We start from the raw sequence: 20,001 nt of genomic DNA on the forward strand, positions 1-20,001 counted from the left end.
TTATTCCCATTAGAACAGGAGAGTTTACTCCTTATTTAATTAGTTCTGGTGCCAACGGAAATTCTCTTAGAAGCGCTTGGCTCAGATACAGTTGTCAAAAAACAAAAGAGTAAAATACACCTCTGTCGCAGAATTTAAACCTGACCAAAGCTATTAATACCATTGAAGAGGCACCGGCTGGTCTATCTCCTCGCACACCAGACTTCCTTTAAGACTTGTATTGTTCAACTAATGGAATAAGCGAGTACAAAGGAGAAGTAGTAGGAGTACATATAGAGGAATCTGTCAAACCAGTGGGACAACGGCAATGTGGCATCTTTTTCACTGTAGGAAGCAATTAGAAGAGAAACTTGCCCACCTTGAGAAAGATAACATCATCTACGTTGCGGAAGGCCCAACCCCATGGGTTTAGCAAATTGTGGTTGTACCAAAACCCCGGAAACCAAACGAGATCAGAATCTGACATGCAGTCCCTTAAGTTATCAACTGAGAACGTCATGTCATTCCTACCATTGACGATGTGTTGTTTGATATGAATGGCTGCAAAGGATTCCGCAAAGTCGACCTAAGTCATGAATACCACAAGATTTCACTTCACCCCGAGTCAATACTTCCCAACATTCTCAATTCATGATAGATTCTATCGATATTAGCGTATAAACTTTGTTCTCTAATGTGTTACTAAAAGAAAGAAAGAAAGAAAGCGATACAATACGTGGCATACCTTCTGCCAAAATCAGTGATACCATCTACATTGATGGTATAGATCGCGATACCAATGATCAGCATCTAAGATTATAGTTTCTATCGGTTGAAATGATATCGCTAGGTAAAATGGTCCAAATGGTCCAAATGCCAAAATCAGTGATGACATTTACATTAATGGTATAGATCGCGATACCGATGATCTGGATCTTAAGACTATAGTTTCTATCGGTTGAAATGATATCGCTAGGTAAAATGGTCCAAGTGGTCTCACAAGTGTAAATGGTCTAACTAGTGTAAATAGTACAACCGTTTAAAATGATCGTACTAGATAAATTGGTCAAACCACCTAGATAAAATGGTCCAGGCGGTTAGAAAAGAGTAACTTATTACATCTGACCAACTGGTTAAACTTATCCAATCAGTTAAAACGGTCCATCTGGTGTAACGGATCTAATTGGTTTAAATGGTCCTATTAGAGGAAATTGTCCAACTGGTAACAGAAACTGTTAACTAGAGAAATGGTCCAAATGCATTGACATGGTCCGATCGGTTCAAATTATTTTCCTACGCTTGATCCCTGAGGTATGCAAAATTAAAAAAGTTATTCAAGAATCCAGAGCAGTTTGGCCTCCTGCCTAAAAGCAGGAGGGCGAAGCTCATGGGGTTCACATTTAGCGCACGGTCAAAGCGATTATATTACATAGTTATGACGCAGAAACTAGTGAAGACACTTGAGCAACTATGGTGGAGAAAGGAGAAATCTGGAAGAGGAGACGAAAGTGTTGTGTGGCCGGAGCGCCAAATGATGTACTACACATACAAAGGGTATTTCTATACACAACGTTCCAGAGTATGTGGATGTATGGCCTAAATAGACGCGCATTACTGTAGGTACTTTCGACCGGTATATCAAAATGCGTCAGTGAAATATCGACCGACACTCCGCCCGGCGATAGTTGTTCGCTAGATCGACCGACTATCGTGTGATGGGTGTCCTCCCCTGGGGTGGGATGGGTGGGTTTATTGGGCCCGCAGTAATTGGCGCAAGCTGTTGCGGTGTCCCTGCTGGTTGGCGAAGCTATTAAATTAACTAGACTGATATTTATCACCTGAGCTTGCTCTAGGAAAGCGGTGCCATCATTGTTTTATCAGTTATATTCATTATTTTAAACTTACCAGGTGAAAGTGATAGCAGTTAATTATACAAGGGCAATAGAACTACTTTTCTTTAAGTTGCAGAGCATTGCCGTTCTCTTGGCCTTGACTCTGTCCTTCACTTTGACATTATGACCCCAATCCTTTTAATGAATTCCTCTGACCTACATTGGTCGAAGCCTATTTACTGTGCCTTTGTCAACTAACAATATGAAACTCGAAAAAACTGATCACACCAGTATCATTTACGTTATTGATGGAATGTTACTGTGTTGCAAAGGAAAATCCAATCAGGTGACAGAAAACTTAAGTGCAAACAGCATTGGATATTAGTTTGTGGTTTTGAGTCTTTGATTACTCAGTTCTTCACGATTTCTGAACCTCACAGGAACCTCTTTTCTTCTTGGTCTCTTATCGTTTTCTTTTAGAGAGTTTAAAAAACCTTATTGGATGACCTTAATACTCATAAACTATTTAGGACTTCTGCTGAGGGTCGTTCTCTTAGATCATCTGTAGTGTGTGCATAACGACAATTCTCCGCTGGTACTGGACATCCATCAGGATGATGTAAGTAAAACCAACAAAATGAAGTCTTCCTTAATGCGTAAGATCTTTGCAGCTTCCTTCCTAAATCACGTTTCTTTGCACCAGGGAATAAGGATTCTTGACTCCAATCCTTCATTTCAATCAAACCGCCTGCAACTAAATGAAACTTGATTTTAATTTTCAGCAATGTGAAGATTTTATCAAAACCATTGAAAAGTTTAAGATGACAAAGATGAGAAAGACCCCGAATTACCACTTAATTCTATCCAGACTAAACAAAAAGACAAAACAAAGCAACAACTGCAGCAATATCAACTGCTAATATATGGCTATGACTACAACGACTACGACAATTACTAATAGTACGCGTTGCCCAAATTGCCCAAACAGGTTATGTTATCTATAAACAATCATATTTTAACCCAGGTAACTTCCATTAGATACCTTGGAGTTTACAGAGATTATAATATTAGTTGGAAGACGCACATTACTAATATTTCTAAAAAAATCAAGAGAAGTATAGGCATTCTGTCCAAGCTCCGTCATTTCTTAAGTACTAAAACACTACTTAGCATGTACTATGCTTTAGTTGAGCCTCTTTTAAACTACTGCATAGTTGTCTGGGGTAATACCTATCGGACAGCTTTGCAACCTTTATTTATATTACAGAAGAGAGCCTTGAGAATAATTACTTTCTCTAGTCATAACGAACTTTCAAGTCGTTTATTTAAAGATCTAAATGTTGTGAAGCTGTTTGACATTATTACCTTTCAACTTGCAGTATTTATGTACAAGTTTCACAAGAAACTATTACCTCCTGTATTTGACCCTTATTTCATTTCTGTTAGGATGTTAATTATAATACCAGATTATCTAGCAAAATGACTTATACTATTCCAAATGCCAGAACAAATTATGGAATCTTCAACATAAGATTTCAGGGTGCTAAAGTCTGGAATGATATAAGTGAAGACATAAAGCTTCTTTTTCTGAAACGTTTTAAGAAAAACCTTAAGCTAGTTCTTTTTGATAAATATTAATAATTTTTCTGGCCTTCCGCTTGTTTTCTACTCTGATATTCTTTGCTTCCTTGACCTTGTTTTGTATGATGAATGAGTATGTGTGTGTACGTGTGTGTGTGTGTTGTGTGTGTTATATAATTACATTACATAATTATTAAATAATTACATTACATACATTACATAATTATTAACCCTAACCCCAAATAATTACATTACATAAATCACCTAAGTATAGCTGCCCTTTTTTTCTAGCCCTACGGTTATTTGGGGCAGCTAGTACTCCTTTATATTCTTGTCAATTTATCATTATTTTTATCACTATTTTTTTATATTGGGTACAAATAAAGTTGTTGTTGTTGTTGTTGTTACCACTACAACTTCAACTAGTACTGACCTTTGAAAATATGATAGTGATTTCGCAACAAGGTCTGAAGACCTCCACATTCATGCTTAAGTTGAACCAGAGTGTCTTTGTCAAACAATTTAGCTACTTCACAAATTTGCATAGTACCTGAGAGAAGAAGGAAAGTCACTTTCAAGTAAAAGAATCTCATAGGAAACAAACTACGTGATAAACTGCGAGATACCAGAATCTAAGAAGAGATAATTACAGTTTAACCTGTATTTGAAGGTACCTACTGGGAAAGGCAGGATGACTGCCGCATACAAGCGAGGTCAAGAGGGCTGGATATTGGCCAAGTTCTCCTGCTCCGTTTTCGTGAACCTCGACTTCGTCTCAGTCCATTAAAAACGCAAAAATGGACAGAAAAAAAATGGACGAGGCTAATATCCGGCCATCTCGACTGTTCGCATCAACAAAGTATTCATTTTAAAGGAGAAAGATTTCACTTTATTGAGAAATAAGAATGACTGTTTATTTTGAGCTAGGAATGGAAGCCAACTGTGTTTGTAGCATAGTAAACAAGGAAGAGTCGTTCATGTTTTCTTTGTTTTGGTTGCCTCCTACTTCTTTATGCAAATCCTTTGCCGAAATAAACAAGTAATTCTTGATTCTTAATAAAGAGGAATCCTTTTGCTATCCCGTGAAGCGTTTATTGACCAAGTTTGTTCGGTCTAGATGGTTGAATATTAGCCTTGTTCTTTGACTCGGCGAACATCCAGCCATCTTTACCTCACACTTGGTCAATAACGCATATTTATGGATATGATTAGCCTATACAGAGGATATTACATGGCCCCTTGGGGATACGAATTTTATCTTCGAGTGCTGCAAGTATCTCCCACTCGTTCGCTTCATTAACTCATGAGAGATACTTTCAGCGCAAGAAGATAAAATTCATATCCCCAAGCGGCCATGTAATGTTCTAATTTGGATATATCAACAAAGTTGAAGTGGTAATGTAATGTTCTGTTTATTTTATAGATACTAATGAAATTTCCACACAAAGCACAACTATTTTATTCATTTTCGAAACAGCAAAATAGTGCTATTAAAGTGGTCATCTATCACAAAATGCCTGTCGCAAAAATGTTATGAAACTCGGATATAGAGTTATAAAGGAGAAATAAAGACAATAATACTTATATTTTCCGTTCCAAAAAGTCAAAATTCTAATGAAGAAGAGAAAAAATCTATAATAGCAAAAGTGACCGTGGCGATACCAATATCCACATACGTGAAAGATAAAAAAGTATCTCCACTACGCGCGATGAGGATATGATTTTTTAGTAAAAGGAAAAATCCTGGTATTTCATCAGTATCTATATAGTAAAAGTATTTCATACCTCCTTTTCGCCATTTGGATGCAAAGGCTCCTGCACGTTTACCATCTTTGTCAGCCTTTGAAATAGAGCTTAAAGGGCTCGAAAAATTATCACTTGAAAGAGGTAAACCCAACAAGTACCTTGCTACAACACTGACAATATTTTCTTTGAGCGATCTTTCTAAAGTTGTACAGTTTCGTACTGATTCCATTGGAGCACGAGGCTGAAAACTGGAGGGCGATTGTTTAGAAATAGTTGAATAAGACTTGGTGGCAGTGGTTTGAATGCTGGCGTTCCCTCCATACAGCAAGCCCTCAGTAGCATGAGGCTGAAGGTCCTGTCGTTGGATGTCCACAGCGCCTGTACTTTGTTCATGAGGTGCTACGTGATTTGTCGCGCAAGACTGAAACAAAACGCTATCTTTCATAAACTTTTGGGAAGTGATGTTTCTCAAAGTTTCAGGTGGTTTTTCATCATCAAGATTGCAACCTCTCTCTTGTATCATATCCTTAATTGATATGATTCGCAAGTCATCATTGTTCTCAGTAAATGTTCTTGGTCGTCCAATATGACAGATCTAACAGTAGAACAAGGCAAAGACAGGAAGTGAATAAAGAGGAGTCAGTTACAATCGTTCCCCAAATTTTTGTTACCTTGAACATATTTAACTTGATTGTTTAAACCTGTAACTTGTAAGTAATTGCACAAGCTATCAATTCTACCATTGTAAATAGAAAGAATTTGATTTTGATATTCGCCTATGCTGTCCAATAACAAAGTAATTGTGCGATTTGACTCCTGCCCGCTTTGCGTGCTTCAGCAATATTTATTTAGATGATAATTTCTCTAGAGGGTATGTTGGCATAATTAAAAATTAGAGAGTTGCTTTCCTGGACAGAATGCAACAATTCTTTTTTTCTTTAGCCTGAAACTAATTTTTAAGTAGATATCTAATTCAGTCGTAATATTCCAATTTATTACCCAGTTTATTAAACAGTTTATCTCACAATATAACACTGCCTTTAACAGATCAGCCACAGAGCTAATTCAAGTTTGGTCCAGGAAGAGACCTAAGATTTCACCTTAATTTTACATCGGACTCTGGTAAAAATTTAAGGCTTTTCATAGTTTTGGTCTTAAGATTAGAATTAAAATTTAAAAGAACTGGAAGAAGTTTTCTTTAAGCTGGAACTTGGATAAATTCCCTCAAAAGATCTTTTTTCTTCAAGATGCTTCATGGGAAGAAACAAGGCTTCCCATTTACCAGACTTTCTTTGTTGGAAACGGAATGGAGTCACCTCCATCCTCACAATTATTTAAGGCCTTGAGTTCATTTACACCCTCTAGAATATCTGTACGAGTGACTGGAAAGTGAGCAAATGGCTGAACATCATAAGGTAGGCAGAAAATAAACCTATGCCCAGCAAATACAAAAAAACAAAACAAAAGAAAAAACAATAAAGATGAAAGAATTCACAAGAAAAAGAACCAAACCCAACACGAACGATAGCAATGAGTCGGAGAGATGATTGTGTCCAAAATATACAATGATCCAACAAAATAAATGACGCTGTCAGGTACAACGACAGACTGTGCCTGTCCAGATATGACTTTCTAGCTCGGAAGTAACAGTCTGAAATATAGGAGTTATCGATGGTAAACCTTTATTCACTACAATCACTGAATATATTTACAAAAATCATGATAAAATCCTTAAAAATCGAAAAATACATTAAAATGTTTAACAAAAGATCTAAGAAAAAACTAAGGGATACATGCCTCGTTTACATTTACTTCTTGAACTTTAAAGAAGGAGAAGATGAAAAAGAAAGTAATAATAGTAATGTGAAGAATATTAATAGTTCTAATCCTAAAATCTTGCTAGTTCGCTACCGATTCCAAACCGCCTACTAATCCTAAATGTGAGGAATATTAAACGCTCTAATCCTAAAATCTTGCTAGTTCCTTATCAATTTCAAAGTAGTTATCTGTAATGAAATATGAGTAGATGTTTCTCCAAGACAATATAAGTTGAAAACGGCAGTTGATTTCTTTTCTGGAAAGGTTAGCAGTAACAATCTCAGCTTGGTACACACAGACCCAACTCAACTGAGATCATGGTCCACCATACATTGCTGTCCACTAATCTTGTTTTGATAGAATCCTCATATTTCTCACCCTTTTGTATCTCAATGTTTTTTTCCTTTTAGTTTTGGTTGATTCTTCCTTTATTTTCTACGTTCTCCTTTTTACTTGCTCTCAAAGCGTACTCTCAAGCCAAGTGGCCCATCCAGCCGGAGGTTATCCCGGTTTTCTTACTTTGACAGCTTTCCTTGACAGTTCGCCTATATCCATTTCTACTCCTGGGTAGAGAGAGGCACTGTGAGAGTAGAGTGTCTTTCCCAAGAACAAAACAAAATAAGACGTCTTGAACTCGGACTTCTCGACTCAGAGTCCAGCGCGATAATCGTTGAATACCGCGTGCCCTGTATGCTGCTTAAGGTTGCTCCATAGAGGTTAAGCCTGATTATAACGCATGTGCGCCCACGGTATGTTTTGATGGAGGAATTTTGATGTTTTCTGTCTTCACAATTACTAAAAGTTACCAAAATTTATTATAACATACTGTGGGCACAAGTCCTACCTAATTCCAGGGATACCGCAATGGTAAGAGCGCTCGCCTCCCACCGCTGTGGCCTATAATTTCAAGTGAGGCTTCACAACAATGGGGACTCTTGTTTAGAATGTTAAAGATGATTTTTACGTGTTGATATGTCCTAAAAGTATTGTTCAATAGGAGATTTTGTTTAAAATGATAAGATTTTCAGAATATTAAACACTTGCAATTTCTGGTCGCAAATTCTAGTAAACAACAATTTAAGTATGAAAAATCTACCACAAGGGTCTCGTAAATGTAAGAAATGTATGCCTTTTTCACATGTCCTACTGGTCGTCTTAAAGTTAAAAAAAATAGGGTTTACAGAGGCAATTTCTTCGCCTTTGGAAAGTTTTCTTTTGTCTTTTATTTAGAATTGGTCTTATGAATTCTTTTCATTTAGTGAGCAACAGGAAGGGTACAATCATGTTAAAGGTTTCCACCAAATCGTACGACATTCTACCCAAAGAAATGCATTGAATCTCTCTAAAAATATTTCTTTTTGCAGTAAATGGCTTGAACCCGGGGGTAACGTGTGAAGGCGTAGTCTGATCGTCCGGGTGAGTGTAGTCCTGAGAAGGACTGTTGTCGTTGGTAGTGACTGACGTTTCGACAACCTGTGCGACGACCTGTGCGTCTGTGTTCAGTCAGTCAAGCCTCCTACATCGGTGAGACTGGCAGAAACCTCACAACAAGACTGACTGAACACAGACAGGCCACGAGGAAAGGTGATGTCAGCAATCACATTGCTGAACACCATCGACTTACCAACCACAACATTGACTGGGACTCTGAGCAATGCCTAACCTACAGCATTGACTATTTTCAACGACTGACTCTGGAAAGCTGGTTTACTAACTTAGAACAGACTCCCCTAAACAGATGTCAACAACTACCCGCTCCATACAAACGACTCATTCACGACATAAACATCACAAACGACCAAAAAAGAACGACCTAACTTTACAAACAGATCGAAACAGACCAATCACGACCGACTTACGTCACTTGAGTCTTACAGCCAATAACATCACGGCAAAACCAACCGATCATTTCACGCGAACTGGAATAAGAACATTCTACTGACAACAATCATTCACTTCACTTTGATGATAACTTCCGCACAGGTTGTCGAAACGTCAGTCACTACCACCGACAACAGTCCTTCTCAGGACTACGCTCACCCGGACGATCAGACTACACCTTCACATATTTCTTTTTCTTACTCCCTAAACCTGGTGTCACAGAACCTCACCAGAATCGATATATCTGAGCATATATAATCTTTCGAACCTGTGGCGCAGGACTGCACAAGGTCGAGTGACTGATGCTCATTTCATTTGACATGTTTACCCCGCATTTGCAGTTATTGAACACATGCAAAATATGTTATTCTAATGTGAAAAAAAGCTATGCAACCTTTTATAGTTTTCAGAATTTATGTACTGCCATTCTGCAACGTTTTTCTGTTTGCGTTTTTATTATCAATTCGTTAGAGGTGTGATTGGGAAGTACTTATTTACATATTCTGTAGCTATGCAGAAGGAAATCTACACTCTGAGTCCAATAACAAAAGTAAAAAAGTTCAGTACGAAGTATAGACAGATGGGTGCCATTACTAAAAAGGGTACGACGGACAATAACTGGTTTTCACTTTAACATTATGAACACAGTATCAATTATGGTGTGACGACACATTTGGGTCACACCCGCAAGTTTTTGATAAATATGGCATTTGACTTGTGGGGCAATGACGTTAACATTCACAAACTCTGGGTCTGGGTTCTCTATTTCATGACCGAGCAATATATTTTTCTCTGAAGTTTGTTTTTCCTTTTGAACATCAAACAGGAATTGTTGAGAAATGTTGACCACTTTTGCCTCAAAGATGTTGAGAGTGGTACCCTTAACCTTAGCGTAGCGTTACCCTTGCGTTACTTAGTTTTTGGTCACGTCACAAGTCATGCGCAGTAAGCATAGAGCGGACCTCGTGCTTTCATATTTTCGACGGTGCTCCATTACAAAACGATAGCACCCAAAGGTTTTTGTAGACTTATCGTTTCTGTTTGGTTTTTCGTGCACGTTTTCGCCCCAAGATCGGGATTGAGGTACGCCCTTTATGTTACCTGTCTTCGGTTCTTCTTGCCCCCCTGTCTGTTCCCCCGCGAGTGACATGTCCTCCAAGTCTTGCTACTTGTACCTGCTATCCGAAAACATGATCCCGCCACACTGCATCGACAAGTTCAGTGTCACCAACCCCTCGCTCGACTGGCCCTCCACCTGGCGCTCCTTGTTCCTTTTTGACTTAGATCGCCATGTCCTCGACCTTTCCTGGAAGATAGCGCATGGTGTCCTCTGCACCGCACAACGCCTGGTCTCCTTCGGTTTGCCTGTCCCTCTCCCCTGCTTCTGTGGCGCCCCCGTCGAATCCCTTCAACACCTCTTCTTCTACTGCCCGCTCGCCCAGAACACAATTTCCTGGCTCCAGTCCCTCCTGTTCGCTTTTTCCCCAATGACCCCTGTGCTTCTTGTCCGTCACGCTCTTTTTGGTTTCAGCGCTGATGACCTGTTGGTTGTCCCCTGTGTCTTTGTTTACCTCCTGAACCTGTGTAAGTTCTTCATTTGGCAATCCCGCAACGACTTCCGTTTCCGGAACTCCCCACCAGGCGCTCTTGTGATCATTGCCAAAGTCAAAGTTCGCTCGAAGCTCCACTTCAAGCGTTTCATGTTGGTCCGCCGTCGCCGTTTCTTCCATCGTCAGTGGGGGGCTCGTTGCACTATAGCCTCTGTTATTGAGGGATCTCTAGTCTTTTCTATCTAATGTTACCGCCAGTCCTGCCCCTTGTGTCTGAGTGAGTGTGGCTCTGGGCTCTGCCCCTAAAGCTTGGCCCTTCCCTTTGTTTGAGTGAGTGCGTCTCCGTGTCACTTGTGCTGGGTCTCCTTCATTGGTGCACGGCAGAGTGACGCCCATGGCCCTAATCTGGGCTTCTGTCGTGTCCGTTTTGTATCCCCCGTGCTGGGACTCCTTTATTGGTGTACTGCACTGGGATCTTGTACCGTTCTGTAGTGTCTCGTACTGTGTGGAGTGTGTGTGTATAATTTTTGGTGTGTGTGTGGTAATTTTTAAGTGAGGTGGGGTTCGATTCCCCAGCGTGTTTGGCGGCTGGTGCCCCTCGTTTCTGGCGGACCCCGCCCTAAGGCCTTGCACTTCAGCCATGGGTAGGGAGTGGACATGTAGGTCGGCAGGCATTGCACCGCCCTCACGGGAGCCTGGCCGTCCGCCTTAAACATAAAAAAAAAAATTTCGACGGTGCTCCATTATAAAACGACAACACCCAGAGGTTTTTGTAGATTTATCGTTTCTGTTTGGCCTTTTCGTGCACGTTTTCGCCCTAAGATCGGGATAGAGGTACGCCCTTTATGTTACTTATTGTAATCCCTCTAACGTTGTTTGTCATTTTAATTCCTTTTGTCTTTAATTCATCGGTTCAGTCGCCGACATTCACTGATTTCGCGATATACTTATTTCTTCTTGTATAATGTTTATCATTCGGATCGGCTAGCGATTTCACTTATCGTGCCTTAAATCGATTAAGCTATAGTTAAGTTTTAGCTTGGTTATTGCATCCTTGTTTCAGTTTTTACGCGTTGGACCACATTAAAGAATAACCTCATTCAACTCCACGTCGTGGTGTTTGTATTCAATGTGAGATTCGACTCAGTTCATCAACCTATCGCCGCTAAACTTAGAGTAAAAATGATTTGAATGTATCTCATAATAAATTATTCTTATGTCTTTTACTCGCCTAAGTATGTAGAATTGTAAAGTAACACAGTCTTCCCTCGGTCTAGGCTGACAAAAATGAGGTCTTCTTGATTCTCACAGACATGCCACCTTGACATAAATCACTTATTAGATAACTTAATGCTAAATCATCGGGAGGAAGACATTATGTGCTGTATACGATAAAAATAAAGAATCTCGACAATATGGCTACCCACGGAGATTGTGTTTAAGAAGTTTTGGGTATATATTTTGACTTATTCTTCAGCAGATTAATAGCTGATCTACCTAATAACACCTCTAAAGGGAAATCTCAACATGTAACTATACAACTGTAATGATTACCCTTTTGGTAGAAGGAATCCTTAATGAATCTTCTTCTACGTGGAAACCACATTTTTCTCCCACATCGTACACAAAATCCAAGTAACCTCGATACTGCGTCACCTTACTATTTTTCCTGTTAAACTGCAAAAGAATCGCCAGCGAGTATTAGTTACAAATTATGTCATTGATTAAATTTCCCACTTAATATTATTTAAGTCACCAAATTGTAAATAATGGCATAACAGAGTGGGACAGATTTCATAATATTGTAAACACAGTCTGTTGTTGATTCACAGTAAGAGAGATGTCGTAATTGCACGCGTTTTTGTCCCCGTAAATAAGGAAGGGGAAACTTACTATTGGGTAACAGGAACTAAACATAGACATATTACAATAGGTTGGCCTGGGATTTCACTGTACTCGTGATTGTAAGAACAATGCTAGCTGATAGTTACGCAAGGCAAACTATGACAACTCTGGTAGATTGTAGTTTAAGTTAGATTTGCTTGAACGTTAGAACTGTTACAAGAGAGAACTGATGGAATCGTCTGAACTGTTACGCTGAAATTGTTAGAATTGTTAAAAAGGAATTGTTAGAACGTCGGCGGTGTTCGTCGAGAATAAATCTTGGAAGAGAAGATAGTTTACAGTCCTCTTCCATCGAGTTAGCCAGCAACTGCGGAATCCGTATAGATTCCGCGACAAAAATAATCAAATGGTGGAGTTTATTCTTGTCGTTGGAAAAGTAAAAATAATGCAAAATTTGACAGGCCTGAAATGAAACAGTACAAAGTGACAAACGTGACGTCCTCATCTTAAAATTTACAATTTTATATATGCAAACTTAAAATTCTGTTCAAATAAGGGCATATGACTGAGTATCGCAATAAAATCCATGATCATTTCAAATTTATGTTACGTGTCCTAAATGTTAAAAATGATAACCCCATTTAAGCACTCATAGGCTGTGGAATTTCAAAGGTGAAGTTGGTCTAGCATCTCTGATTTTACGCCCATCCTCTCCAACTGATTTTCATAAACATTGCTTGAACAAGAGAACAACTTTATTCTTTGTCCAAAATTCTGTTTGAAATGAAAACAGATAACCTAAGCATTACCTAAGGCTACCACTGCAGTTAGGGCTGAAAGTTTCTAAAGAAACTGTGGTGCTGCGTGGGTGGGGGTAACAAGGTAATTTGGTTATAACAACTAAGTTAAAATTGTAAATTGGCCACCGTAGCGAGTTAAAAAGCTGACGTTTCGAGCGTTAGCCCTTCGTCAGAGCGAATGGAGGAATTGTGGGTTGTGTGGGTTTATATGCAGAAAGCGGAGCTACGCTAATGGTGGGAACATGGTGACAAGATAAACACGAATAAATTAGTAGAATGAAAAGCGTTCGTTGATAACTGTGGGATTAACAGTGTCGATTTGAAAGAAAAACTTTTGTTCAAGAGTTTTGCGGCTTTCCGGCTTTCCGAGCTACCTAAATGTAAGAAAAGACCGCAGCTTGTCATGTGCTGCTTAGAATTATTAGGTAATTAAATTAAAGTGTCTAGCGACTGGTTTTGATGCGTCCTTGTCATTCATTTCTACGTCGCGAAGGTGTGCTCGGAATCGGTCACCTAGTTGCTTCCTGTTTCGCCGTTGTATATCTTTTTGGGTCGTCCTCGGTGTAAAAACCTGACGAGGTTTTCTTTGTTTCCTGAGGTATTGTTTTGCTGCACGCTATTGTTTCTAATGTTTTGTTGTCTTTGTTTTACGTCACTTGTGAGCTTCACAGGTTTTTACACCGAGGATGAGCCATCTTTTTGCAGTAAGTGCAAGTTACGCAATAGATTACGTTGGCGGAGGTGCACGTGAAGTGATCAGTGATCTTAATGGATCGTTTGCGTCCCGATATTTTCTCAGCATGGTGAATGAAAGGACAAGTTTTGCATCGTGCGCGAGCGCATTTAAAAGTGCCGGATTGGTCATTAGTTTGGAATGAACTTCTGACCAAAAATTTGCCCGTGTTTTTGTCGCGCTTGAATGAAATGAGTGGAGGTTGTGAAAAGATAGTGCCAGTCTCTGGATCGTTTTGAAGTAAATTAAAGTTTTTAAGAATAATGGTTTTAACTGAGTGGTTGCGAGGGTGAAACGTGAGAGTGAATGGAATGTGGTCGGAATTTTCCTTCAGTGACGTTTGTAGTGCTGACTGTCGATCAATAAGTTGGGCGCGGTGGTGACCCGCTTGAACGACAGAAACAGGGTAACCACGTTTTTCGAAAAACTGGCACATTGACTCTGATTTGTGGTTATCCTGCTTAGTTGGTATAACCAAATTACCACTGCACTTAGTTTTGAAGAACGATTTCATCTTCATATATGGGACAATAAAAAGTCTCTTCAAGGATTGAAACATCAGCTCTCCGGTCGCACGCTCTGACACTCAGACTCACATTTTTCCTTTTTCCCTGTTTGTGACACATATAAATCACATAATTCTTTATTCGAAAATCAAGCTCTCAAATTACTATCTTTCTTATTCTTTTAAACAAAGAATACTTCTGCCATTGACAATCCTTGCATTATGCAGGTCACTTGACCCACATGAGCCAATTGTAAAGGGGCTGGCTCACCAACAAGTCCTCTTGGCTAAGTGCCAGAACATCTGTCAGTGAAACTGCTGAGCTTGTATGCTTTGGGCACACCTATTGTCTGTGTTATCTGTGTCAACTGCTGAACATATTTCTTTATTCAACCGAGTAAAAATGCAGTATAAGGAAAGCTTTCATTCATCTTGACACAAGTGCGGGGCAAATAAAAGGTTGTTATAGAGTGTAATTGTTCATCGGGGTTTCATGAATAAATGAAAAATTACTGGTTTGTCACCCGATGTAAGAGTTAGACACATCAATCGCGTATTCATCGTGTACAGAAAACCCCCGCACACTGAGTAATACTTAGCTTATGACTGACACCACCCTCACTCAATGTAAAGAGTATTATTAAGGTGGTACTGGAAGCTAAATTCAGTGAATTTTGTCCCAAATCAACACTAACTAAAAAATATTCATTGACAGATTTTTTGGAATTACTTTAAATTTTTACATATGATATATGATTCTACGCATAATCTAAGAAACAATTTATTTTGCTCAGTGCCATGGAATTGTTAGAATTTCATGGAATTATTAAAGGATGTTTTTAAGAATAACTTGTCCAAATGCTAGTCAATTTAATGCCACTCAAAACTAGTTTTGCATGTGAAAGTAAGAACGATTTTCAGCGCAGCGCTTTAAATGGTATTCAATTTTGACAATTTTATCCCCATAAAACTGAAAAAAAAATAAGTTGCGATCTCATACCTTGGCGGACCGAAGCGGACTTCATTGGCGGTTTTCACAGTCACACCATCATCAAAACCATCCAACAAATAAAGTCCAGAATCAAAGAGGTAAAAGAAGATGAATATTCAAACAGTCTTGAAAAGATTCAGGTTTGTGCAATGTTTCGTAAGGGAGATATTCAAAGAAATGTTTTTCTCAAATATAAAGGCTTTGTACGGGAACGCAATGTGGCGAGGGACACAAATTTGGCGGCCGGAAGCTAACAAAAACATTTGTCATTGAGTTTTACAATAAAAAGCCTGTAGTCGTCTTCTGAGGGCTCATAAACATCTTTATGAGTACTTATCCTCATACAAGGACTGTTCAGATTGTGAAATCTCACCGAACAAGTCACTTTTTTTAATCTACGTGACAGAATTCTCGGCTGCCATTTTTACATCGTGTCACGGAAAAGCTTAGAAATTCAACCACGCTTTATCACAAGACCAAACACCCCATCAAAGTGGTAATTCCTCACTTTATAATTTGGATGACGTCAAGTGAAAACCAAGAAATTATCGAATGGTCTCTTATGAAATAGATGTGTCAAAAATGTGATCGAAATACCACAAACATCATTACACCAAGATTGTCTGTCTATGTTGAGGCTGGATACGTCCCTCGAAACTTCTATCGCATTTATTTCGAAAACGGCACGTTTTCCAATCGCAGAAGATTGCAAATAGGCTACTCAAACAATGATTTTTAATATAAGAGAAATTAAAAGCACCTTGAACAGGTTAAGTTAGCCTCCGGTATCGCCTTAACCACGACAGGGCCAACACGTCATAGCAAAACCAAATACGCCTCGAGAAAAGAAACACCGATCATCGGCTCTTGTTTCTAACAGATATCCACTATTACTTGTAGGAAAGATTATGAAGACGAAAGGATCAACAGCCAATGAAGACACTACTCATTATTTCAAATCTACTGCGGTTCTACCCTACATTATTAAAGGTGTCTCAGTGGTCCTTTGCCGCTGCCTACAACAAGGCGTGCTCACCATCTCAGATCTCATTGAGTTTGCGAAAGGCGTTGTTTATAAAATCACGTAGGAATATGGCAAAGTATACATTGGACAAAAAAGGAAGAGCAGTGAAAGAGAAAATTAAATAACATGACTGAAAGAGACATCTGACTTGTACTCAAAATTTGGCGGTTTCAGAACAGGCCACGTTCCTGTTCGGAACGGGGATCATTACTCACCTTACAGTTAAAGTCAAACAAGCAACATGGTAACACGAAATATTGAGCCATGGTCGACGATCTACGAAGCGATTAAAAAAAGGTTTTATTTACAAAATAGTAAAATATTAAGATCTGATGAGACCTGATGTCTGATGGACACGGGAAACAGTATAAGGTATGGTTTTAATGTGGCAAATGATGGTGTGTCTGTGGCCCACAAATCTGAAAGATTGAATGGCACCAGCATTACAAGGACTGAGTATAGCGATGACTGGTAACCTTACGGACTGCGATTGTGATAACAGTGTTGAAATGTACGACAAACGATAGAAATATTTACCAATTGATTTATGCTTAGCGTGCATTCACCGAGGTTTGCAATCGGTCTTTGGTGCACACAGAAAGTTTGGAAAGCACGAGAGAAACGTAAGAGTTCCATGAAGCAGCCCTGAGTTATCTTGCTTCTTTCGCACAGCGAAAAGCATGACGCAACTTGTACACGAAAATATTTTTATTACAACTGTGAGGTGTGCACAATACAAAATACAAAAATACACAATACAAAATCAAGGTGAAATCATTCTATGTTCCAAAAGGCCTATTATAACAGGACAGAATGGAAAAATCGTTTTGAAAGTTTTGAAACTCGCAGCTAAACTGGACTGGAACTTCGCGCTAAAATGCAAATGCCCACAATTAAGTTTTAGAGCGCATTTTCCAGGGCTCTATAACGTGATAAAGCCACACGGGAGGAAACACGAGGAAAGCTTAGAAAGACTGTGACAACGAGCCAAAATCTGTAGTTTAACGGCTTTTTTGTATGGGACTAGGTAATGTGACAATTCAGTCAACACCTGCAGTAAATCTGGTAAGAAAAATCTCTAGTGGAGGGTAGTTACCTTTAGTCTAATGTGATATCAATACCTCATCATCAGGTTACAAGTTAGAGATGACTTCCAAATTGTGAAAAATGGTGCCTTTTTCCGAATATTTGAAGATGATTCATCCTTTTATTTCATGAAGACTGCGTCATCAGTGAGACAACAAATGATAATACTTATAACTTTTAATAAAAGCCTCAACACTTAAATGTACTGAACAAAAAATCCCTTTGATAGTCACGGGATAAACCCACCTAGCAGCCATTACAGGTATCCAGGGAGTAAGTTCATCAGAGTGATTGCCAATGAGCCAGTCAACATCTGGAAACAGACTAGGTAAAGTAGGATTCACTGCCTTTTCCTTTAGATGGAACAATGCTGGTTAGATGCTAAGATTACAATTTGGATCACAGCCAATTCAAATTATTTTATGAAAAAAATTAAATCACATTCGGTAAAAAGATTAAGGGCCCATTACTTAAACGAAGTTTGAACAGCGTTTATGGAAGCCACCGTCTGTCCCATGTTTAAACTGTGGAAACCGATTATTTAAACACTAATCGTCCATAAGCGTGTTTAGACCATGTTTAACCACCCCTAAAGACAAAGGTAGCAGCACTGTTCGTTGATTTCATTTAAATCATTCTTCGCTCACTCGAAAGATGAGGGAAGTGCGAGAACCGAAGATTGCCTAAACCACGAGCCTTTAAGATCGGCACACACAAGGGGACTAGTCCCTGCGACTAGTCCGTGCGACTAGTCCCGGCGACAAGTCTTTGAAGAGTTTACACGAGGGGACCGGTAGCAGGGACTAGTCCCTTAAGGTGTTCACACGAGGGCACTCAATTGCACAAGAACATAGGAAAATTAAGAGGCAAAAGACGTTTCTTAGTCTGGGGCCTTACACGAAACAATTAAAATTTGGTAACTTTTCATTGTAGCACTATTAAACATCAGCGCAAACGAACTACGCTTATTCAGTCGGATTATTCATGCTTTTACGTGTTCCGTTTTAGTTTTTTTTATTTTATTTTTAACAGACACAGTCAAATAGGGTAAAAATTCCATCAAAACGGCTCCAAGACATCTGTATATGTTTACAAAACTAGAGATAGTTTTTTATTCTTCAGTTGTAGAAATCTAGAGGTCAGGGAAAATTCATCATTAGAAACTGCAATGTTTACAAATACCGGAAGTCACGCATCATACTGACACGTGATTGGCTTATTTACCGTTTAGTCGCAGGTACTGGTCGCACAAACAGTTCACACGAGGAGACAAACATTTGTTTCATGCGACCAGTCGCAGAGACCAAATTTTGGTTCCTGCGACCACAGAAATGTGTAGTTCACACGAAGGGACTAGTCGCATGAAACTGGTCGCTGGGACTAGTCGCAGGGACTAGTCCCCTCGTGTGTGCCGACCTTTATCCACTTGGGCGAGATTCTTTCGCCATTCCGAGTATATAGAACTTCTTTACTTCTTGAGCTGCCACCCATGCTCCTTTTTAAGTCGTGGGACGCGAGGCATGGAACGACTATTACGAGGGGAAAGAATATGCAAATTTGTCACTCCCTCGGGGGTGCAAGAATCGATATGTCAACGCCAGACCAACTGATATCGACCTACCGAAATTATACCGAAACGCCTCTATCGACTTTCCGAAGTACTGTTGCTACGTTAAAATGTAACTCGACCTTTCTGCGAGGGAGTTTCGATTGATACTCGTCGCAGTCAGCACTTGTGTAACCGAGTGAAAGTTCTTGAAAGACTAAAGATGTAACTATAGGTGAAGTGCTAAATGCAATCGCTTTTCCGCGATCATCCTTCGCGATCATTTGCATTATTGTGGAATATTCCTTGCCGTTTCCGGGTATATTTTGTGTTTTGTTACAAGCTAGAAGCGTGGTTTTCGTGTGTGGCAACTTGTTTACTTTTCTGGTGGTTCTAAGTCATGTAATATAGGATTACATGAAGACAGCTAAATTTGGCTGTAAGAGGGAGTTTTTTAATCCAGTTATTTCCAAAGTTGGACAAGCATGTAGCCCTCTTACTTATTAAATATATAGCTAGTCAGTTGTAATTGAGTATTGCCCAATCAAGCTATTATTCTTTAATTTTTTGAATTTGTCTAATTAAGGATTCATTTTGATAGTTTCAAACTGTCCAAATGAATGGACAGTTTTAGAAAATTAAAGAATAATAGCTTTGTCGACAATTTCGGATTAACTACCAGTTATAGAATTAGAATCAAGAATGACTTCTTTCTTTTGAAAGCCGGGGATAAAACCAACTGTGTTTGCAGCACAGTAAACCCACGAGAGTTGTTTATATTTTCTTTTGTTTTGAATGTTTACTGCTGTTTTTTGTGATTACATCATCGACATTGTCCAAAAATTATTACTTTGTAAGTTGGCTCCAAGCAATGTTTTTCTTATGGCAAATCAAATCAAGTAATTGCCACTGTCACATTTATCCTCACTCTCCACTGGACAAAAAGAAATGCCAACCTCTTTATTTAGAAAAAGGAAAAAAGAACTCTTCTCACTCTCGAAATAAAAAGGCATTGACTCACCACCTCACCTCTACACATACGGTATAAACATGTTTATCAATGATGTAAATGAATTTGATAAAA

The 20,001-nt window shown here is 39.1% G+C and overlaps 1 protein-coding gene across 3 annotated transcripts in view; it reads right to left on the reverse strand.

Moving 5' to 3' along the window:
* Window positions 1-1,985: 1,985 nt before the first annotated feature.
* LOC111321859 (putative tRNA (uracil-O(2)-)-methyltransferase) overlaps window positions 1,986-20,001 on the reverse strand; it is a 65,648-nt gene continuing 47,632 nt past the window's right edge. For all 3 annotated transcript variants that reach the window (XM_088736732.1, XM_022924842.2, XM_088736731.1), the window contains 6 exons: window positions 17,618-17,724; window positions 16,501-16,561; window positions 11,942-12,064; window positions 5,178-5,733; window positions 3,826-3,942; window positions 1,986-2,565 (listed from right to left, as the gene is read on the reverse strand). In XM_088736732.1, coding sequence (XP_088592858.1) covers window positions 2,327-2,565; window positions 3,826-3,942; window positions 5,178-5,733; window positions 11,942-12,064; window positions 16,501-16,561; window positions 17,618-17,724 — 1,203 coding nt within the window. In that variant the 3' untranslated portion in view covers window positions 1,986-2,326. The remainder of the gene's footprint in view (window positions 2,566-3,825; window positions 3,943-5,177; window positions 5,734-11,941; window positions 12,065-16,500; window positions 16,562-17,617; window positions 17,725-20,001) is intronic.

This window comes from Stylophora pistillata, chromosome 10 (assembly GCF_964205215.1).
Source record: "Stylophora pistillata chromosome 10, jaStyPist1.2, whole genome shotgun sequence".
NCBI classification, from domain to species: domain Eukaryota; kingdom Metazoa; phylum Cnidaria; class Anthozoa; order Scleractinia; family Pocilloporidae; genus Stylophora; species Stylophora pistillata.